The sequence below is a fragment of the Crocodylus porosus genome, unplaced genomic scaffold (assembly GCF_001723895.1).
Source record: "Crocodylus porosus isolate Cpor-Errol unplaced genomic scaffold, CroPor_comp1, whole genome shotgun sequence".
Taxonomy (NCBI): domain Eukaryota; kingdom Metazoa; phylum Chordata; order Crocodylia; family Crocodylidae; genus Crocodylus; species Crocodylus porosus.
This window is the reverse complement of record NW_017728918.1, coordinates 33410461-33434621: the sequence shown is the minus strand read 5'-3', so window position 1 is coordinate 33434621 and position 24161 is coordinate 33410461. Positions and strand designations below refer to the sequence as shown.

Below are 24161 nucleotides of genomic sequence, written 5' to 3'. Positions count from 1 at the left end.
CCAGTCTTAGTGTGAAATTCTGTAGAACATTGAGTATTTCTTGTACCTCAGAAACCATCTTTGGCAGAAGGCTGACATTGATGAAGAAATCCACCATCACCTCAAATGTGTAAGTTCAGCCTTTGGATGCCTGAGGATATGGGTATTCAAAGATCATGACATCAATTTGAAACCAAGCTCATGGTTTGTCAATCATTTGTGATCTCTACCTTACTGTACAGAGCTGAGACATGGACAACATACACGAGACATATTAAGTCACTGGAGAAGTACCACCAACTCTACCTGCAGAAGATCCATTGAATCCAGTGGGAAGACAGACACACCAATGTTAGCATCCTCTTAAACACCACAAGCATCCAGGCAATGATCATCAAAAATCAACTTCTTTGGGCCAACCATGTCATCTGGACGTCTGACTGCAGGCTCCCAAAGTAAGTTTTATTCTTAAAAAATAAAATGCAACATCAATATAATGGGAAACTATTGCCCAGGACCTCCCAAATGGAGGAAGAGTCTGCTGCAAGGATCTCGGTACATTGAAAGCTCATGATGACAACAGGAGAAAGAAAAGCAGGAGTGGTAGAAACAGTGTGTTGCAGACCAAATCAGGAATCTGGGGTCACCCACCCCACAAGGAAACATGTGCCTCTGTAGATCCCAGATTGGCCTTGTCAGGCATCTATGAACACACAGATGAGTCAGTTGTGGAAAACACTCATCCTCAACTGTAAGGGATTGCTGCTGCTGCTGATGGAAGATGGACGGTCATACCAAAATATAAGTGAGTTGTATTTGGCGTTTCTGGTTCAGGCTCCCTCAAATTGCCAAATTTACCCCTTACAACTTGAATTGGGAAAACATTGTCTACTGTTGTTCTCACAGTATCTTGTCACTTTATATTCTTCTGGCTTTTTCCCTTTCATTTTCAAATGCTTACTGGTAATAATGATGGGATGACACAATATTTAGTATTAAGGATGCTTGCAACTGCTGTTACAGATCAAGTGATGCATCTCTAAACAGTACAAGACGGTGCTTACAAGTGAAAAACTGACACATGAATGAGAAATAGTACACTAGATGTTATCCCTGGCAAAGGTCTCCAGAAAGGTCTTTAGAATGTGTGTTAATGAAGCAAAGCACACCAAAATAAGGCTTATCCTATTGCATAAAATCTGCTCATATTTTTGACAAATTACATCAGCATGCTCCCCTACGCCTTATATTAAGCTAAAACAATGCTTTCTTTTCAACATACCATGTGACATGCTAAAATTAGTACCACCTAAAAAAAATCCCTCCTTGCTGGCTTTCCTCAGTTACAAATGTATGCAGTTTTGTTCTTTTAACATTTTATGTATCCCTCTTTAATAGCAGAACATACAAAGAGTCACAGAGATCCTTATGTGCTGTTTCTACATACCTCCCCTAGAGCACTATGATTGGAAGGGAACTCAGGGAAAGATCACACTTACCGGCTAGCTGCAGATGTCAATATCAGAGCAGTTTCTTCCCCCTTCCCCACTTCTCAGTTTCTGTTTCCCCCCAAGACTGCCTTCCGAAATGCTGAATCTTTTCTGAACTGATTTGGATAATTCAAATAAATTTGGAGCTTTTAATAAGTCTCCCAATTTGATTCAGATTCAATGATTCAGCCACTGAATTGGGCCAAATCTTCTTTGAATCAAATCAGGGACCAAAGCTTCACACACTCCTGGAAGACAGTGCCAGTTTCATACTGCTCTCCTACCATTGTACCACTGCTACAAGACTAGAAAAAAGTGTAAGGAGAATGCAAGCATTTAGACATTCTAAAAGTCTCCATTACAAAAGACTATGAAAAGTAGGTTATCAGAGCTGGGTTGATTATTTGGTTATAGCTTTTATCACTTTTTCCGATTTGGGGGTTTTGTGAGGTTTGTAGTCATTTTGTGAAGGGGTTTGGTGGGGGGGTTTTGGTGTTTTATCATTTTGTGAGAGGTAAATATTATTTGGCATTCCAGGTAAATTAGTTCTTTTATTTTAGGTCCGTGAAGTGACAAGAAAAATTATTCATGTATCTAATGAGGCTGTTACTGATGACAACCTATATTCTGATATTCTTATGCTGTGGGGACAGTACATAGATCATGATATTGCATTTACACCTCAGAGCACAAGCAGAGCTGCCTTCCTAAGAGGAGTGGATTGCCAACTGACATGTGAAAACCAAAATCCCTGTTTTCCAATGAAGGTATGATTTTAACTGCATTTGCTCAGAAATGCTACCAGGCAAACAGGTAAAAAATGTAAAGTAGGGTAAGTTGTACAACAAATATGTGGACACGATTGTAATAGAGCATGAAAGGGATTTGAAAGATTTTCAGAAATAACACAGCATAAAATTATTGAATTGTGTTCAACATAATTATTAAATGACAGAGAAAGTCAAATGTACAGAGGGAAGGGGTTTTAGTGAAGTGTACATAGATATGTCTACATCATTTAGTACAAATAGAGAAATATTAATGGGCAAGAAAAAATAATTGGCAGTGTTTTTGTGCTTTAAGGTTTTAAATGCCAGTGATAAAAGAAAGCAAATAGTCACACATAATTCTGTTTTTTAAACTGTCAGTGAGATAAGTTCAAGGAACTTAACTGTATTCTGTGAATGCATGATTATTTTCATTGGCTAACATGAAATTGTGAAAAATCATGCTTTAATTATTTCACGAAAATGATCTTCGGTGGTTTACAGAAATGTACATAAAATGGGTCATAACTTTTGAGCATATGAGGAAAAGTTGGACTCCAAATCTGGTTATCTTCTGGTTGAAAGAGAAAATAAGCTTGCAAAAAAGAGGATTATGAATCCTTGTCTGACTTGCTAGTAAGATCTTTCCATTACACTGTTAAGTAACAAAATTAAATACAGCGCATAAACCAGAGGAGATCTTCTTCCTTGCATAGAAAATAACACTGGGTGCAATAAGTCTTATTATTTACACATATGGCTCTATTAGACTATCATAAACTAATAAACACCACTATAGGTTAGTAGTTGCCAACACAAGTACTATCCTATGCCAGTGTTATTTAGTGTGCCACGAAGCATGTGTTGATGATGACAGGGCTGGTTGAGGCATGAGGGTGTTTCAGTGTGGGGGCTGCCTGTCAGTTAGCCCTGCACTGGAGCCGCAGCATGTTGAGCCACAGGCTGATAGGCTGACCCCCTGGGACTGCTCCAACCTGACTCAGTAGGCTGCTGCCCCAGGTGCACATATAAACATGGTGCCTGGGAGCAATAAACTCTGATACAACATGTGCTGGAGTTTATTTATTGCATTAATTGCAGGTATACACACACCCACTAAGTACCTTTTAAAAAGGCAAATTGTGTCTTTTCAAAACAACAAAAATCCACTAAAGATATTCAAATTATGACACTCAACCAAAAAACAGTCCTGTGAATGCTGTGGCTTCTCAAGGCAGCTTCAAAAATATTCAGGCTAATTGATTCTTTTCCGCGATTGTTGTCCTTTACCTAGTGAAATTCTTATTCCATTACATGTAGGGATGGTGCTAATTCCTGTTAAGTCAGAATGGTAGCTTACTTACACGCACATTCACTTTCCATTGACATAACCAATTTTCCAAGGTGCCGCTGATCCACTGTCGGATCCATTGTCTTCATTCACTGTATCTTTTTACATTTCCATTGATGTCCTGTTGATTGTCATGGACATGGACAGCCTGTGTAACTGCAGTGATGAGTCATCTCCCATATGCTTAGTTGCTCTAAAACATGGAGGAAACTGAGGTAAATTAATAACCTGTGTGCTGAATAGACTACTGACAGGGAGTATGCATAAGGGATGTGTATTCCAAATAGACCATAAAGCCTTTCTTGGAGGCATTTTAGAAAGCAGTGACTAAAAAGGACAATCATGCTTTGTAAAAAAATATGAACATTTGAAAAACAGTTTAATGTACCTGGGTAAACCTAGCTATCATTAAAAAAATTGTATTGTGTTTTAAATTAGAAGAAGCAAACATGGCACGTGTCTTTAAATGTAAAGAACAAATTCATTGTAGAGCTAGAGCACTTTCATAATATACAAACTGACTTGTTCTTCTACCATTCCTTAAACCAAACCAAATGGGACCCATCAAACCTATTTAGGAGCACAAAGGAGGAAGAGAAGTCTGGTTACTTCACCCTACCGCATCAGTTTCCTGCGTAGTCCTCCTGGCTCCTCTTCTGTGATCCCCTTCTTTTACTAGCTGATGTTTAGCTAGTCCAATAGCATCCCAAGGCCTCCCCAAGGTGGAAAAGATCCATATCACTGCCACAAAGAAGAAGCAACAGCTGGCGGTAGTTGAAAACTCCCTTCTTGAGAGACAGAGGAATCCATCTGCTGACCTGACCTGTTCTCTTGGGAAGTCTGCTGCTTGCCCAGAGCCCAGATCCACGAGGTCATGGAGAGATTACCAAAACTCATCCAGCTCTCTAACTACTACCCCATGCTGCTCATCCATGTGGGCACCAATGATACTGCCAGGGGTGACCCTGAGCAGGTCACAAATGACTACACAGCTTTGGGTGCAGGGTGAAGGGAATGGTGTTAAGTGGTGTTCTCTTTGATCCTTCCAGTTGAGGGAAGGGCCAGGACAGGAGCAGGTGCATCCTGTAGTTTAGTGCCTGGCTGTGCAAGTTGTGTCGACAGCAGGACTTAAGCTTCTTTGACCATAGGATAATGGAGAGGCTACGGGACCTGAACCTGTTCAGCCTCCAAAAGAGAAGGCTGAGGGGGGATCTAGTGGCCTGTTATAAACTAGTCAGAGGGGGCTTAAGAGGAGGTTAGATGAATGTCTTGCTGGGGTTGTTTGACCCCAGTATTGTTTCCTGCCATGGCGGGGGGGGGGCAGACTAGATGATCTACTCAGGTCCCTTCTGACCCTAGAAACTATGAAACTATGTTCCAAGATGGGTTGCTGAGAAAAAATGGGATCCACATGATGAAGAGAAGGAAGAACTTCTTCACAGATAGGCTCACTGACTTAGTGAGGAAAGCTTTAAACTAGGTCAAGCAAGGGGGTGGAGACACAAGACCTGTGGTAACTGGGGAAGTAGGTGATGTGGAGGAAAAGCAAGCAGGATAGGGCAACAGGGTAGATGAGAGAATGTTCTCATTCTTTTTGACCAACCAGGGCAATAGGCTAATTACCTTAGGTGCCTGTAGGCAAATGAACAAAGCCTGAAAAACAAGCACACATAATTGGAAGTCTTTTCACAGTCACAGAAATATGCCATTATTGGAATAACACAGACTTGGTGGGATAGTTTGCATGACTGGAGCTCTGTCATAGATGGGTGCAAATTGTTCAGGAAGGCTAGGCAAGACAGAAGAGGAGGAGAAGTTGCACTTCATGTAAAAGAGCCATATGATTGCTCAAAGCTCCAGTATGAAACTGGAGATGGGCCTCTTGAAAGTCTCTGAGTTAGGGTCAGAGGAGAGACAAACAAGGGTGATGTCATGTCTGCTATAGACCACCAAACCAGTAAGAAGTGATGGATGAGGCTTTCTTCAAACAGCTAACGGAAGTTTCCTGATCACAGGTCCTGGTTTGCGTGGGGACTTCAGTCACCCTGACATCTGCTGAGAGGGCAATACAGCAATGCACAGGCAATCCCGGATGGTTTTGGAGAGTGTTGGAGACAGCTTCCTGGTGCAAGTGCTGGAGCAGCCAACTAGGGTGCATACTCCTCTTGACTTGCTCACAAGCAGGGAAGAATTGGTGGTGAATATAGTAGTAGATGGCAAATTGGGAAGCAGTGACCATGAGATGATTTGAGTTCAGGATCCTGAGGAGAGGAAGGATGGAGAGCAGCAGAGTAAGGACTTCAGAAAAGCAGACTTTGACTTGCTCAGGGAACTCATGTGCAGGATCCCTTGGGAAGCCAGTCTGAGGGGGATGACTGGCTCTGTGGAAGTGGGGAAACTAGTGGATGTGGTATATTTTGTTTCTAGTAAGCCTTTTGATACAGTCTCCTACATTCTTGCAGGCAAGCTAAGGAAGTATTGCTGGATGAATAAACAGTAAGGTGAATAGAAAACTGGCAGTAGCATCAGGGTCAGAGGGTAGTAATTAATGGCTCGATGTCTACTTGGCAGCTGGTATCAAGTGGAATGCTCCAGGGATCAGTCCTAGGACTAGTTTTGTTTAATATCTTCATCAACAACCTGGAAGATGGCATAGAGTGCACCCTCAGCAAGTTTGCAGATGACACCAAGCTAGGGGGAGTAGTAGATACAGTGGAGGGTCAGGCTAAGACTCAGAGTGACCTAGATAAATTGGAGGATTGGCCCAAACAAAGTCTTATGAGGTTCAGGGACAATTGCAAAGTCTTGCATGTAGGACGGAGCAATCCTATGCACTGATACAGGCTTGGGGCTGACTGGCTGCTCAGCAGCTCTACGGAAAAGGACTTGGGGGTTACAGTGGCCAATAAGCTGAATATGAGCCAGCAGTGTGGCCTTGTTGCCAAGAAGGCTAACAGCATACTGGGCTGCATGGGTAGGATTGTTGCCAGTAGGTCAAAGAAAGTGATTATTCCCCTCTATTCAGCTGGTGAGGCTGCATCTGGAGTACTATGTCCAATTTGGAGCCCACCACTGCAGAAAAAATGTGGACAAATTGAAGAGAGTCTAGCAGCAAACAACAAAAATGATTCAGGGGCTGGGTCACGTGCCTTCTGAGGAGAGGCTGAGGGAGCAGGGCATTAATAGCAGCCATCAACTACCTGAAGGTGGGTTCAAAAGAGGATAGAGCTAAACTGTTCTCAGTGATAGCAGATGACAAGGAGCAATGGCCTCAAGTTGCAGCAAGGGAAGTTTAGGTTAGAGATCAGGTAGAACTTTCTCACTAGGAGGGTAGCAAAGCCCTGGAACAGGCTATCCAGCAAGGTTGTTGAGTGTCCATCCTTGGAGGTTTTAAAGATATGGCTAAACAAAGCCTTGGCTGGTCCTGCTTTGAGCAGGGGGTTGGACTAGAAGACCTCCTGAGATCCCTTCCAACCCTAATTTTCTACGATTCTATGATCTCTACTAGGTCATGACTGTCACTAATTACCTTAAGTAATTATTATTCTCATAATGAATTTCATATGGATTTTCATAATGAAAATTTATTATGATCTAAGAAATGTATTATCGTGGATTGTTCAAATGCTTGAACTGGTTCAATTAAAAGCAGTGGCACCAGAAGCCTCCTAGAAACTTTACTAGTGTGTAGGAAGGAGATCATCTACATCAGAGGTTCCCAAAGTTTTTCTTACTGTGTACCACATCTAGATTTATCAGCAGCCCATGTACTCCTACTAACATACATTTTATTTTTAACAGCATAAAAGCCAATTTATATAATGAAAATTAAATCTGCCATTACACAATTTTCCCCACGCCCTTAGATGTCCTGCATACTCTCAGGGGTATACGCCACAGTTTGGGAACCCCTGATGTACGTCAGCTGGATTTCCCTGAGGCTTTTCTTGTAGCAGTGTTTAATAGAGAGGAGGATATATGGCCTTCTCCAACCCTGTGCTTATAAAACACAGTGGAAAATATGAGTCTGGTTAAGGAATCACATACAACTAGACCAAGGTTAGGAAGACTATGATAATGGTTACAAGGAAGCAGCAAGTTTAGATTCATTGTCGTAGTTACCACTGACAACTTGAGGCTTCTGAGTAGGAAGCAGACCCATTAGAGAGTCTGGAGAGAGAGTGTCAGGCAGTTTACATAATGCAAATAACTTCTGGAGAATCATCCAATTTTTTAAATTCTTGTCTTAATTAAACTAATTTCCTCTAAACCATAACATCTTGGTACCTCTCACTTCTATTCTTCATTACTGAATTTATGAATCCAAATGAATGACACTGACAATATTCCCTTTGATGTTAGCTAAAAGTAGGTTGCAATTTTTTCTCATTTTCTTGAAGGTCTCTCAACTTCTTGTCTGGAGATTCTTGTCAAAAGCTATGAAGCCATGTTTTAAATACAGCAAAACAGCAATCTTCTTAGGTAGACCCCCATAAGAAGCTCCTAATAGATGCCATATTGAATCCATCCATTAATATCAAAAGTCTCCATAGTCCTCATTGTTATGTAACATTTTTCTCTGATAGGACATGTGAAAAAAGTATGCCACCTCATCTGTGAAGTCAGAGCATGATGCATTTTCAGACTATCATAAAAAGATGGCTCACTGTCCTAACAGAACCTGTTAGGGACAGAGCTCAGAATGAGTCTTTATAACCTGAATGTTACTTTCGCACAAAGTTTTAAGGATTTTGAGGGCAATTAACTGACATTTCTTTAGAACTAATAGGTACATAGTTAATAGGCTCTATAATTAATTAAGCAATTTTGGAGATGCCCTTTAATAACAAAGGGTATTACATCAAATATTTGCTAAATTGTGAAAAATATTGCTAACTTCAGCACAGCAATATACCTCTATCCATTAGATTTTTCAAACTTAATACAAACTTAAGCAGGGGCAGATGAAGATGGATGTGTTTCTGCATCTACTGAGTTATATGCCAACTCCTCATCTGCTTTTGTGTAAGGCAGTGGAGACCATTACACAAAGCAGTTCATTAATGTGACTAGAGGAAGCATTTTTCAAACATTGAAACAAGGAGCTAATAAAAAATCCCTCAAGAATCAGTTTTCTCCAGCAAGCTAAAGTATTTTTTTCTTCATTAGAAAGAAACCCACATAACGAATTATGGCTCTATTCCAAAGAGGCTAGGCTGGGGAGTGAAAGCACTAGAATGTTGTTCAATAATCTGTACACAAGGGGTACAGATACACAAAATACTTTACTGTGTAGTTGAGTACTCAGTAGGCATGTCTACATGTGTTTTTGCTGCACAGTAACTTACTGTAAGTTACTTCACAGTAAGTGGTTTTTACAGCGGCATCTTCATGTGCAGTCTTTACAGTGCAATAACACTGTGTGTGGACTGACTTGGAACTAAAATTGGCAACTTTTAGTTTTTGCCCCAGCGATGCAAATTTGCAGTGCAGGGCACATTTTAACATGTCAGGCATGTGGTTTGTGGCACCACAAAGTGGTTTGTGGTACCACAAACTGCACATGCCTGCTCATCTAGATCTAGCCCATGAGTCTTTTCCTTAGAACAGATGGTGTAGTCTTCATGACTGAGTATGACAATAGCTCCACTGCCCACTTGTTTGATTACTATTTTGTTGTTAGATCTTAGGAACTGCATGTCTTTCCTAACTGAGGAAAAGAGGTTGTGGTGGTCCTAGCTTTTGTTGAGAATTTCACTCTTAGCTTTCTTCCTGAAACAGTCATTGTAGCAGTCCAATATGTTGTTTCATCCACTGGGACATGTCTAGCCAGCCTTTTTGGGGGGAGGGGGGATAGGGGGGTGTTGGGAGTTTTTTGTTTGTTTGTTTGTTTTTTATCTGTTGCGGAAGAAAGATTGTCAGAAGGGATAGTGTCTTGACTGTGAAAGTATTGTTTCAGGCAAACCTGCAGAGGATTTCTCCTAATTCTCCACATATTAGTATCTTGCTAGATTGTTTCTCTGGGCAGAAGTTTAGGCCTTTGAATAGGGAATGTTGTGATGTCATTGAAGATGTTATTCTGGGTGCTGCTGTTTGGATTCTCTCCTGAGTTGCTAGTATATGCTGCCTGTGAAGTGGCTCTTGTTGAGATATCTCATTTCACTTTTTCCTCATCTATCGGTTGGCTATCATCAGGAGAGGGGGAGGGGGCCTGCTACCCAAGTATGTTTCCAGGTTAATATTAAGTTTAGTAGCATAAACTAGTATGCCCTATTTAAGTTTGTCTCTTTTGGAGTAGGTTAAGTGAAGAAGATGGTTTCTCATTTTTTATGTTCTCCTGAACAGTTGGGTAGCATATTCAGAGTTCTGTGTGTTATCTAAAGTAATCAAGATGAGTGCCGTGGAAATAATATTATATTTCTTATACAAGGTTAGGAAGAAGATGTCGCTGGGTGCATCTACATGTGAAATTAATGTGACACAATAAACTCCAGCACAAACTCTTCTACTTATGTCTCTGAGTGCAGGAAGGAGAGACTTGCCCACCACCGTCATTGCCCCATGCATTCCTGCCCTGACCCAGGGAAGCTGTGGAGAGCAGCTGCTCCGGGTGCTGGGCTTGGCCAGGAACAGGGACAGAGAAAGGGACAGGGACAGGGACAGTGATTTGGTGGGTGGGGTTTGTGGGTTACCCATGCTGCCACTGCCACTGCTGCTATACTCTGCTGAGCTGTGCTCCCTGCACAGCCACTCCCCACAGCCCCAGCTGGAGTGGCTCTGGAGCTTCCCTTCACCCATGGGTCTGCTGGAGACAGCAGCAGCAGTGAGAAAGTCTGCCCTTCCTACACCTGGAGGCATAAGTAGAGGAGGGAAGGAGAATGGGAGGGAAGCACAGACAGGGTGCCAAGTAGTGTGATTCATACCTGCTTCATGGGCTTAAAAAGCCTCTGCTCCTATAAAGTAGTCCCAACTCCACAGGGGACCAAAACTGTGGGGAAATAGAGCTAGTGAGTTACATTGCAGAAAGAAGGTTTCACCACACCACCCTCAGGATCCACACCTGATTGAAAGAGCTTCTATGCCATACTGTTGCTGTCCTTATTTATTATTAATTGTAGTAATTATTTTTAATTGATTTAAAATCAAGTGAACTCTTAGCATGAGGTCACCAGCTTTTAGAAACCCCAGCTGACATCATACACTGTGCAGTTATATAGCAAGAGAAAAGTTTAAAATCTAAATAGATAAGACATAAAAATGATGGAAGGGGAAACGAAGGCACAGATAGGCGTGACGTCCAGTATTGCAGATGTTGAAGCTGACATACAACTCAGGTCTCCTGAACCCTGGACTTCGTTGCTGCTAAAATTTCCTCTACAAAAATGTAGGACTTAATATTTCCTTGCTATCAATATGGCTATCAGTATGCTATCCTTGTTTTCACAAACCCTTACTTCATTTTAGAAATCTTCAACAAAATCTTAATATGTGATCATTTCTCCCAAAATAGTTTCACTAAAGGGACGTATATACCCTAAAGAAATTGCAGTTTAGATATTGCAATGCATGGAAGCAACTAGTGTCTTTCATTCTGCTGCCTTTGAAAAGAATATCTCTGTAAGTCGTTTCCATTTATAATATAATTTTAAGCCTGTGTACAACTAAACCAGGAAAGCTACAACATGGGGTTTTTCCCGTGAACTATGCTGTACCAAGGAATGTATTTATATGAATACTTTTCATTAGGAAAAATGCAATGGTGTACTCATCTTAACAAACAGGATTTTTTCCTGGGTCATGTTTGATGTCACATGAAAAATAACATCAGAAACTCTCATTTGCACATTCAGCTGCTGGCTGCAGACTACTTATCCCATGAAAAGGAAAAGAGCTTCATTATACAGGTCTGCCAGTCCTGTATAATGGCACAACAGGTCTGCCAGACATTGACTTCTGTGGTTCCCCTGCTTTACTTGTGGCAGGTTAGGGTGTTAAGCCTGTGTTGTGAAGTAGTCTTACACAGAGTTCAGATTATGTTTTGTATAGATGGTTTGGATAGGGGTGATCCTGCCTCAAGCAAGGGGTTGGACAAGATGATCTCTGGAAGTCCCTTCCAGTCCTACTTCTCTAAGTTTCTATGATTCAGTGGATGTTTCAGGAGCTCCAGTATGGGGAACTTATATCTATTTAACAATTTTTGAAAGATCAATGGTTAAGAAATCTCGAAGATTATACTTGCATTTTCTTTGTACTCAAATTATAATGTTAGCAGCAATTTTCACTGGAAAATTCCTTTTTTGAAACTCCTGGGCTTGAGTCATTGTTGTGGCTCAACATGGCTCATTACACTGATATGTAATGATGTATTGGTAGAATTTGGAAATAATGGGGTTTTCAGAAAAGTGCAGTACAGAAATGTACTGCAGGACTAGTGACAGAGCATGCACTGAACAAAGCACATATGTTATATACATAAAAACCTGTTTTTTTCAAGTTAGTTATTAATTTTATCGCTTTAAAATGAATTGTTGGCTCTAAGCTTCTCTCTTGGCCCACCTACAGTATAAAAAATATCATCTGTTTTCCTCCCTGCTGATTTAGAGAGGCCTATAGGACATAAATGTTTCCAGCATTCATCTTAGGAGGTTGGAAGTAGAGAAACACCCACAGTTCATATTGCACTTACTAATATGCATTTTTAGTAACCCAAAAGCTCAATGAAATAAATGTATATTGACACCTCTGCTTCTTCACATTGATTTCAATCAGCTTTGACTCAGGTTCTTACTGGGTCAGTCTCCTCTGCCTCTCCATATGCTCTGTGCACTGAGGCAAATATTTTCTCAGTCTTGTTCCAGACCTCACATATTTTCACAAACCTGTTTAGCACATCATATCTGATGGCTCCTGGTTTGATCATATCAAAATGAATCTCACCAAAACAGCTTCCAGGACTCACTTGTACTTCTGTTTCAGTTTTGAACCCCCTAAAATAATTCACTTGTAGAGCTGTTTAAAATGGATGGAAGTAAATAGCTTTTATAATGAGAAAAAAATACTGTTTCATTTTCCTTTCCTTAAAACAGCTGAACTTTTTTTAACAACTTAAGGAAAACCCAACATTTTCAGTTTCAAACCAAGACTTAGCCTGGAAAATTTCAATCCAGGAGGTGGGAGGTTGGAAAAAAGGGCCAAACAATTGAAAACTGGGATTTAGAATGAATTACTAATTTAGAATGACTGCATATTCCATGTATTGCTATTCGAGCAATATTGTTTTCACTGACAAGAATGTTCATTTTTATTGCACAGATATTTCCCAATGATACACTGTCCACTGGAATGGATTGCTTGCCCTTTTACCGTTCTTCTCCTGCATGTGGCACTGGTGATCATGGCATTCTCTTTGGAAATCTATCAACATTAAATCCAAGAGAACAGATTAATGGCTTGACCTCCTTTCTTGATGCCTCCACTGTTTATGGAAGCACACCTGCTATGGAAAAAAAGCTGAGGAATTTTACAAGTGAAGAAGGCCTCCTTAGAATAAACGTGCAATATTACGACAATGATCGGGAATATTTATCTTTTGTAGACCAGGTCCCATCACCCTGTGCACAAGACCCAAGTTCAAATGAAGCTGAAAGGATTGAATGTTTTATGGCTGGGGACAGCAGATCTAGTGAAGTAATCTCATTAGCAGCTATGCACACATTGTGGCTGAGAGAACATAACCGGCTGGCTAAAGCACTGAAGAGGCAAAATTACCACTGGAGCTCTGAAACAGTTTACCAGGAAGCTCGAAAAATTGTTGGTGCTCTACATCAGGTTGTCTTATTACTTGGTTAATAATTACTATTGCTATTTCTATGGATCTAGTGTAACTAACCTAGGCAAAAAAACCTTACTATATGTTTTCACAAGCAAAAAAAAAATTGGGATCATCTTTCCTATTCTAGTCTGTAGGACTTTTGTGTTAGATTTACTCTTTTATTGAAAACCTGGATACTCACGTTTGTTGTCCTTATCTTGTTCAGAATCCATGTCTCTCTGTTCTTATTTTTAATGCACTTTCTAACTTTTTCCTCTTTTGTAAGAATTTCCTCATAGGTGTTTATTCTATTGAGGTCACTCTACTTTTTCAGGCTCTCTTCATGATAGTGGTTTTGGAAAAGCAAAGCAGCAAGGAGAAAAGCATTTTCCCCACTTTTACAGAGTTCTCTTTCTCCTGAAAAAAATAAACAAATACCTGGGAGCTTGTACTGACAGTCCCATTGGCTGTATTGACACATGCGCTTAACTGCAAAGTGGACTAATTAGCTGCAGAGTAAAGCATCACCATCTATATGTGCAATGGTATTAGGCCACAATAAACTAATTAATGCCTCAGTAAGATAGTTTTGTTGGGGACAGTATTCCCTTATGCCAGAGTAATTTATTGTGATTAAATGCATGTATAGATGCTAACTGTAGGCATAAATTGTACCTGGTCCTCCCAGCCAGCTAAGTACCAGACTCTTGCCTGCTGCTTAGCCACACAAATTCACATTTTCAGCACCCTTGTGCCCCAACTAGCCCCTTTGTCACCCAACACTACCACCTAGAGCCCAGGGCTGACCTCCCATATCCCATGCCAGACTGGGCCTGCTCCACACTGACTCAAATTGCTGCTGTCCCAGAAGCACATGTAGATGCTGCACCCAGGAGTAGTTTACTTCAGCTGAAACTGCTTTTGAGTTTATTTCTTTGCATTATTAGACATGTAGACATATCCATTTACAGTTTAATGCATAAACTCCAAAAACTGGGTTTTGGGCCCAAGAACATAGGAAGGAGAAATCAGTATTGAAAAAAACAAAGGAAGTTCAATAAAAATTTTCATTTGAAACAGTGGGTGCATCTACACATGCAAGTAATGCACCTTAAGATTACTGCACATTAATATAAGGCACAGGAAATGTGCCTAGGAACACAGCTACACATGCACCTGTGTTGGGATCAGATTTGCTCCTAATAAGAGCAGTTGAGTCCTGGGCTGCTTCTGCCCCCTGCCCTGCTCTGCCTCCTGGAGCAGCCAGAGGGAGCTCTAGGTTCCCCCAGTTCCAGCCCTGGTCTGGTAGTGGGCACCAGGGCCAGGTCTGGGCTCCAGAGAGTGGGAAGGAGATGTCCCAGAGTGGGAACAGCTCCCAGCTTCATGGAGCTCAGGACTGCAGCCTGGCTTGGTGGCATTGGTATCAGTAGATTCCCTGTGGGTGAGCAGCAGCAGTGCCCTGATTTCTCCCCTCACTTTGGTTGCTGAGGGGATGGAGGAGCCCTCTGTCACCAACCCTGGCACTACTCAGCTCCCAGTTCCTCCCAGCAAGGGGTGGGGGGAGTGAGAGCTGACTGGTGCATGTGCTGGGGCAACAGCAGGACTGAATGGACAGGGAAGATCTCAGTTCCTAGACTGATCATGGGGAAACAGAGGGCTCTCACATCTCAGCACTGCTCAGCTCCCCGCTGGGAGGGAGCTGAGGAGCACCAGGACCAGGGACAGAGAGCTTCTTCTTCCCCTCAACAAGCAAAGTGAGAGGAAACCTCAGAGTGCTGCTGCCAGTCAGCCATGGGGCACCACCCCAGTGCTACAGAACCAGGCTGCAATCCTGAGTTCTGCACCAGAGCCGTGGACAGCTTCCCCCCAACCCTGCCACCCCTTGTGGCTCTCTGCTGCTGAGGCTGACTGGGAGAAAATTTCTCCCAGTCACCATCTACACATGTGCTACTGCACAGTAGCTAATGCACTGTTAAATTAGTAGCTGTATTTGTTTGCACTAGCAAATGCTGTATTAGGCATACTTATAGTGCAGTAAGTCCCACACATGTGTAGATGCTGATGCTTTACTGGACATTAGACTAGTCTAATGCACGGTTAATCATCTCGTGTAGACATGCCCAGTGGCCGCATCTACATGAGATGCTGACTGCGCAGTTGTTACTACACAGTCATTTAGTATTTGCACATACAAGTACTAAATGACTGTACAGTAACCAGAGCTACTGCACAATAATACTGCTGAATGGATTTATGTGCCATGTGATGCTACTGCACAGTAGTAACAAGCTACTGTGCAGTCAGTATCTTGTGTAGATGCTGCTACTGAGTAGGAAATTGTATTTCCATTGGCTATTCACCTATTTTGTTTTTTCATTAACCATTATGAGGATTCCACATTCAGCCTTTGCTTTGCTTCACTTTTCCCTTTTTTCTTGTTCATTACATATATTCCATTGAGACAATTTTTGCTACCACAACCTCAGTGGGACACAAATTGTTCCCTTCGTTATTAAATAGGGTTTCTTTTCCAGGAACTATAATGTTCTACTCTATTTACATGCTTTAGTTTCACAGATCCTTTACTTCCCTCTCTCAACCAATTCAGGATTATTTGGAAATTGGTTTTCAGACTAAAGTGTGTGGGCTAATTTTGAAAGGGATAGAAAAAATACTTCATTCAAATATATATGTCAAGTAGAAACCCATTGCATAACCAATTCACACTATGATGTGCATTTGAATATTAAAATTGTATTTAGGTCATGAAAGTAATTTTTTTCTTGAGTAGTTTTGCAGGGGTAAAATGCTGTTTGTTTAAAAAGAATTGTATTGACAGGTTCAGAATGGTGGTTGAGTCTAGTTAGCAGAAAGGGATAAGTCAAAAACCAAAAGCTCTGCTTCTGTGCACTCAGATGTTAATAAGCAGAAATCAGAAACATCATGCTCTTAAAGAAAATAGTTTGCATGAGGCATTAAGGCATTATACTACATGACTCTGAGCTACTCATTATCTCTAGCAGTATTATAGACTAATGACATCTGCCTGTGGCATATTAGTAACTGGCTCAGGCACTTTCATTCAGTGTATGTAATTGCACTATCTCTATTAGAGCACTAGTGACAGCTAAAGTTGAAGTTGGATTCTGTTTCCAGTTGCTATATATTTCTAAAATTTTCACCCTTTAAGTTAAATCTATACAGACGCCCTCTTTGCCTGAGGGGATACATTTTATGGAAAGGTTCACCAGGTTTTAAAAAAAAATTCCAATAACAAGACTGAAAAATATACTTTTCTCATTAGAATAGTTTTTGTTTTGGGGGCTGTTTTTTTTTTTTTTTTTTTGCAATATTGTTTTTAAAACATTTTTCATAACAAGCTAATACTGGAAGGTATTTGCTATTGATATAACTCATGTGGCATGTGTACACTGTGGCAACAAACAGCTCAATCTCACCACTGGGGCAATTAACACTTCCTACTCACTCCCATGCCCATCATTAATACCAGAAATGAGGCAGAAAAGACACTATGGCACACACCAAGCCATTATAGATCAGTCAGCCTGCCTTCACTACCTGGGAAGTAACTGGAGTAAATTATAAAACGATCGTAAAGAGGAAGAGGTGATCACTAGCAGTCAACATGGATTTGTTAAGAATGAACTGTGACAAGCCAACTTAATATCTTTCTTTGGACAGGATAAGAGTCTGGCAGATTAAAGAAATACAGTATAATATACTTAAGCTTTAATGAGGTTTCTGATGCAGTCCCACATGACATTTTCATAAGCAATCTGAATAAATGTGGGCTGGATAGTTATGTCATTGATTCCATAGATTTCATAGACATTAGGGCTGGAAGGGACCTCACAAGCTCATCGGATCCAGCCCCCTGCCCAAGGGGCAAGAAGTCAGCTAGGGTCAAATGATCCTAGCAAGATAGGCATCCAAATGTTTCTTGAAGTGTCCATAGTAGGTGCTTGCATCACCTCTGGGGGGAGTCTATTCCCTGCCTTAGGGACTTGGACATTAAAGAAGTTTTTCCTTATGTCCAGCCTAAAACAGTCTTGCAGGAGTTTGTGACCATTGGACCTCATCTTCCCTTGGAGTGCCCTGGTGAACAGAAGTTCTCCCAGTTCTTGATGAACACCTCTTGTGTACTTATAGGCAGCCACCAGGTCCCATCCCCGCTCTGAGCCTGCACTATTCCAGACTGAAGAGCCTCATGGATTTCAGCCTCTCTTCATAAGGCCTGTTCTCTTGCCCTCTGATTATGCGTGTGGCTCTTCTCTGGACTCTCTCAAGCTTCTTGACATCCTTCTTGAACTGTGAAGTCCAGAATTGGATGCAGTACTCTAGCTGGGGCCTCACCAAGGCCAAGTACAGTGGGAGGATGAAATCTTGAGATTTACTTGAGAAGCATCTATGGATCCAAGCCAAGGTTTTGTTCGTCAGGGTTTTGTTCATCAGGTTTATGTCCGTCTACTTACTAAGCTTATTAAAGTCAACCTGGATCACTAGCCTGTCCTCAGGTGTGGATGCTATGCCCCAAAGTTTAGCGTCATCAGCAAACTTAAGCAGTGTGCTTCTGACACCAAAGTCCACATCGTTGATAAAGTTGTTGAAGAGAACCAGTCCAAGGACAGAGCCTTTGGGGATGCCACTGGTTACAGAGTGTCATAATGACTCGCTGCCATCAACCGCTATTCTCTGGGTCTGACTTTGGAGCCAATTCCCCAGCCATTGGACTGTGGTGTAGCCGAGGCCACAGTTGGCCAATTTTTGTAGCTGAGGCCAACTGGCCAAGTACAGTGGAAGGATGACTTCCTGGGTCTTGCTTGAAGATGCATCAATAGATGCAAGCTAGAGTTTTGTTTGCTTTGCCAGCTGCGATATCACACTGGTGGCTTGGCTTTTTTTCTCCCGAGGTAGAGCACCTTGCATTTCTCCATGTTGAATGCTATCAGGTTTTTATCCACCCACCTTGTGAACCTGTCAAGATCAGCCTGGATCACAAGCCTATCCTCAATTGTGAGCACACTTCCCCATAGTTTGGTGTTCTCAGTGAACACCAGAGTCTGGATCATTTATAAATATATTAAATAGTACAGGTCTGAAAACAGAGCCCTGGGAGACACCACTGCTCACTATGGGCCATGTTGATTCCATTCCATCAACTACCATTCTCTGGGTCCAACCTCAGAACCAGTTCCCCACCCATTGGACCATAAGGTTGTTGAGGCCACAGTTCCCCAATTTTTCCATGAGGACATCATGGGACACCTGGTCAAAGGTGTTTTTGAAGTCCAAATACATGATATCAACCTCTTCTCCTTTGTCCAGGTGATATGTCACCTGGTCATAGAAGGAAATGAGATTGATCAGGCAAGACCTACCTGCAGCAAAGCCATGTTGGCTATGTCTCAGACTGTTGCCTTCCATTAGCCTGCCATTAATGGTTTCTTTGATGATTTTTTCTAAGATCTTTCCAGGGATTGAGGTCAAACCAGTTGGCCTGTAGTTTGCTGGATCTTCCTTCCTCCCTTTCTTGAAGATAGGCACCACATTGCCCCTCTTCCAATCTTCAGGTACCTCACCTGAGCACCATGAATTCTCAACTAACCCTGCTAGTAGTTGTGCTATAATGTCAGTCAATTCCTTAAGTACACTTGGGTGCAATCTGTCCGGGCCAGCTGATTTGTGGATGTCCAGCCTCTCAAGGTGTTGCCTCACAGCATCTATGCTAATGATAGGCATGTGTTCACCCTTACCCTGGTGATCCTGCATCTTATCAGGCAGGAAAGTTCCTTTGGGCTGGTGAAAAACCGATGCAAAGTAAGAATTAAGGAGATTTGCTTTTTCCTGGATGTCAGTTATGAGCTGCCCCACTTGGTTTAGCAGGGGTCCAATATAGCCCTTGGGTTTTTTTGACTTCCCATATATCTGAAGAAAGACTTTTTATTGTCCTTGATTCATGTACCCAGTTGGTTACAGCCTTAGCTTTCCTAGTTCACTCCTTACAGGTGCGGACCAGTGTTGAATACTCCTCCTTAGTAGTGTTTCCTGTCTTCCACCCTTTATAAACTTCTCTTTTTAGACACAGGAAGTCTATGAGTTCCCTATTGAGCCAAAGGGGTTGCCGAGCCCTTTTACTACCTTTCCTATGGGATGGAATGGACTTCCCTTGTGCTTCAAGGATTGCTTCCTTAAGGAAAAATGACTCATCATAGACTCCCCTCCCTGTCAGATCATGGCCTCTCAGGGCCTCAACAGCTAGCCTCCTGAGCTTATGAAAGTTGTCTTTCCTGAAGTTGAGGATTTCTGCATTGCTGACTGACTTGCAAGTTTTGCAATGGCTAGTGGAAGAAATCAATTCATGGTCATTATCTTCCAGCTTCCCTTCAATTTTTAGGTTGCTGACCAGATCATTCCCTTTGGCCAGTACCAGGTCCAGCAGTACCTTACCTCTTGTGGACCTGTAAACTTCTTGAGACAGGTAGAGCTCATCCATTCATGTCAAGGTTTGTGACTGATCAGATTTGGCTGAGTGCTCTTCCCATGAGATGTCAGGGTAGTTGAAGTCTCCCATGACAACCAACCACTGAGAGCATGCAGCCTCAGCCATTTCCCTAGAGAATTTGTGGTCAAGCTCTTGCTCCTAATTTGGAGATCTGTAGTAGACTCCTATCATTATATCCCCTTCACCACATTCCCCTCATATTCTAACTCAGAGGATCTCAAGTCACCATCCTTGGGTGCCAATCTCTGCTTGTAGAGAAGTGCACTGCTCCTTCACATAGACAGCTACCCCCCTGCCCTTTCTTTCAACACAATCTTTCCTGTACAAGATATAGCCATCTATACCTGTGATCTAATCATAGGTGGAGTCCCACCAGGTCTCCGTTATCCCTATGAGATCATAGTCATTTCTCTTTAACAGAAGGGTCAGTTCCTTCTGTTTGTTCCCCAGGCTCCTGGCACTTGTGTACAGGCAAATGAGTCTGCCATTGGAGGCCCTAGGCTTCCCTGTACTCCTATCTGTCTAAAAAGACCCTATCTGTCTAAAAAGAAAAGCCCCATCCCTGGGCTGGAGTAGGAGTTTCATAGATTTCATAGACCTCAGGGCTGGAAGGGACCTCGGGAGATCATCGAGTCCAGCCCCCTGCCCAAAGGGCAGGAAGTCAGCTGGGGTCATAGGATCCCAGCAAGATAAGCATCCAATTTACTCTTGAAGGTGTTCAATGTAGGTGCTTGAACTACCTCCTCTGGCAGACTGTTCCAGACCTTGGGGGCTCAGACAGTAAAGAAATTCTTCCTTATGTCCAGCCTGAAAAGTCTTGCAGTAGTTTATAACCATTCAACCTCGTCATCCCTTGAGGCGCTCTGGTGAACAAACATTCCCCCAGATATTGGTGGTCACCTCTGATAAACTTATAGGTGGGCATCAGATCACCCCTGAGCCTGCGCTTTTCCAGGCTAAAGAGCCCCTATGGCTCTCAGCATGTTATCGTAAGGTCTGTTTTCCTGTCCTCTCATCATGCACGTGGCTCTTCTCTGGACTCTCTCAAGCTTCTCCACATCCTTTTTGAATTGTGGAGCCCAAAATTGGATGCAATACTCCAGCTGTGGCCTCACCAAGGCTGAGTACAAGGGGAGAATGATGTCCCAGGATTTGCTTGAGAAGCATTTATGGATGCACCCCTCCACCCCCATTGGCAAGCAGCTGCTGGGGACTCCACCCATCAGTGATCTGGTGTCCACCTCCAGACTTGGGAGGGACCAGTCACCCATGGATAAAAGTGCCAGAAAAGCCCCACTAATGCACCTGAACTATATAGACATCGGGTTAGCTCATGCCAAATAATGCATTGTCTCTTCTGGGTATGCAGTGGTCTTGGCACAGGAGTACACAGAGTTTAAAGTAAAGCATTTTTTTTTTTAACATCTCCAAGCAGCCTCCAATTATTAAAACTAACAAAAAGACATTGCTTTTCATAGTTTATAATTAAAGTGTAGAACTCATTGCTAGCGGATGTGGAAGCTAGCAGTTTAGCCAAATTCAAAACAGGGATTGGACTAATTCTGGGAGGAAAGAGGCTATTAAACATGGGGGTTAGGGCTACAGCCTCTGAAACAACTCCCTAGACCTTAAATGCAGTAGGCTGCAAGGGAGAGAGGAACAGTGGAAAAAATCTTGGTCATACCCATTTCATTAGCTGTTTACATGTAGGCTTATTTTTTAAACTTCTGCAGGATATAAATTGTGACATTTCATTGCCAAATGAAACTAAATAAATTTATGTATAGGGTAGCTCCAAATCCTTGGCATTATATGTTCTGATATACTGTTCCTATGGTTCTCTGGCAGGTTCCACATCTTTCTTCAGTATGCTACTCAGTTTCTGCTTTACTTTCCTAAAGGGTACTTCTGTCTGACATCACACCCATCATCCAATGGATGTATGAGTTTTTGTCTCACTCTCAAATACTTGCACCTTTTAGCATAAGACATAAGCAAAACTCTTCTGTCTTCAGTCCTGATAAAAAAATTTAGTCCCAGAATAAATAGAGAACCTGAAATTGAGTTGACCCCTTCTTTCAGTTGTACAACCAAAATGGACATTTGAAATCCATTTCCAATAGAAAAGCAAAGGCATGCCTCGAACTGTTGTATTAAGTTGGAAGGCACACAATAAGAATTGTACCTAGAGCTGGTTTTGTCCCAGTTAGTGCTGTTCTGAACTAAGGTGGACAGTTTGGGTTGTTATGTCTGCAGAACAAAGTACCATTTCCCTTTATTCCACTTCCTTCTCTTCTTAAATATTTGAATATTGCTGTCTCAATATTTTCCACTCTTACTACCCTGTGAGGCTGGGAAAATTAGTTCCTCACCTTTGTCTGATTCTATGAGATGCTACTGGTAGGATACAAAGCTAATTCTAACCATGTAACAGTTGAAAAGAACTATCATGAAAACCTTGATCATAACATTTAGAAAATGTTGGAAAATTATAACTAATGGCAACCACACTATTTCCAGCAAATAAAAAAAATCTAATTATTTGACAAGTAACATGTAAGGAAGAATCTAATCAAGAAACCATCCAAAGTCCTCATGTATAATGTTTAAAGTAGTTCCTTTGCTACATGAACATTTTTAATTTAAAAAGTACAAAACTTCAAGCTGACAAGGAGCCACAACTACCCGTCCAGTTCTAGGTACAGTGATTGTTACAGGTGTACAAGTCATAGCTCGTAGATTTTATGGGAGCCTGCTTTTCTGGGTGTCATACCTAAGATAATGAAATATATTATCTGATGAAGTTTTTTAATACAAACTAGATTTTCAATATTCACTGCATCAAGCTTATAGTGTATTTGTCCTTTCGGTTTATTTCATATTCTACTGAACCTATGATATATTTAATGAGTTCACTATACTTCATAGTCATCCCATTATGCTTTATTAAATTCAATGTAATCTTTAATCTATAATACAATTTCATTTTATTCTGGGAATTATATAATTTCCTCATTTTTGGTCAGTTTTACTTATATGCTTCAGTATTACTTATATGCTTCGGTAATTCTATTACATTATAAAAAGACTTTGATAGGAAATGTTTATCAGAATTCCTATTTTAAATTCTGATTTTTAGGAGTTTATAAATTGGCTGCAGCTTAGCATAAAATATCTACCAAAGAATATTGGGAATGAATATTTTAAAACCTGGTCATTTTTAACTTACAGGAAACAAGATTTGTGTCACAAACAGGTGACTTAGAATCTGATGATAACAAAGGGAATTTATGTAGGTTTTTATAATAGTTTATGTTGTTATCACCACTTTTTAAGTACCCAGTACTTGATATGGTAGCAATATAATTTCTAAGGTTCACATCAACTCTTGTAAACAGGCAGCTATTTTAAAAAGGACAGGTAACCTCTCCTAGTCAAACTTTGGTTTAGTTGATATGCTAGGCAATTGGGGTGCTTGTACACTGATCTTTTTTTTTCTCACAGAGCCTGCCTACCTCTCCTGTGGCCAGGGGGCAAGCTGCTGAGCTGTGGGGGCCCCAGGCCTTCCCTCCACAGTGGTGCTGCTCCCCAGGCAGCACCCACCCACTAGTGGCCCACCTAGGTGGCCCCAGGGGCTGCTGCTGGCATGGAGGGAAGATCTAGACCTCTCTGCAGCTCAAGGGCCACTCGGCCTGCTGGCAGCTCACCGCCCCCCACCCACCATGGGAGACATGGGCAGGCTCTGCAGGGGGAAAAGAAAAGGATTCCTCCCCTCACCATAAGGATGATGGAAGCCCCTAAATTGAAATGGTGGGGTTTTAGTCATCACAATTAAAAACCCACCATTTCAATTTAGAAGACTAAATACCCATCGTGTGTACAAATGGCCTTGGTGGTTAAAACAGTTTCTGGGAAGGTGGGAGTTATCTGTCTCCCCTTGGATTGAGGAAGATTTTGAACCCAGCCTGCCACTGCTTGCTGATGTGCTTTAGCGATTGGCCTATTATTAAAAAAAAAAAGTAAGCAGCACCACTTCCTCATCTAGCCAGAAAATAATAAACTTTGCTCATTCTTTCAAAGGTATAGACATCACAGTCAAATGGGTCGCCAACTGGCTGGAGGGCTGCACCCAGAGGGTGGTAGTGGATGGGTCCTTCTCAACCTGGAAGGATGTGGGCAGTGGGGTTCTGCAGGGCTCAGTCCTCGGGCCTGCACTGTTCAACATCTTCATCAGTGACTT

At 41.8% G+C, this 24161-nt stretch overlaps 1 protein-coding gene across 1 annotated transcript in view; it reads left to right on the top strand.

Moving 5' to 3' along the window:
- The window catches only part of TPO (thyroid peroxidase), a gene marked incomplete at its 5' end in the record, with an annotated part of 109645 nt that overhangs the window by 35711 nt on the left and 49773 nt on the right, over positions 1 to 24161 (top strand). Inside the window, 2 exons of the mRNA XM_019538148.1 lie at positions 2030 to 2236; positions 12900 to 13415. Of these exons, the coding sequence (XP_019393693.1) occupies positions 2030 to 2236; positions 12900 to 13415 (723 nt within the window). The remainder of the gene's footprint in view (positions 1 to 2029; positions 2237 to 12899; positions 13416 to 24161) is intronic.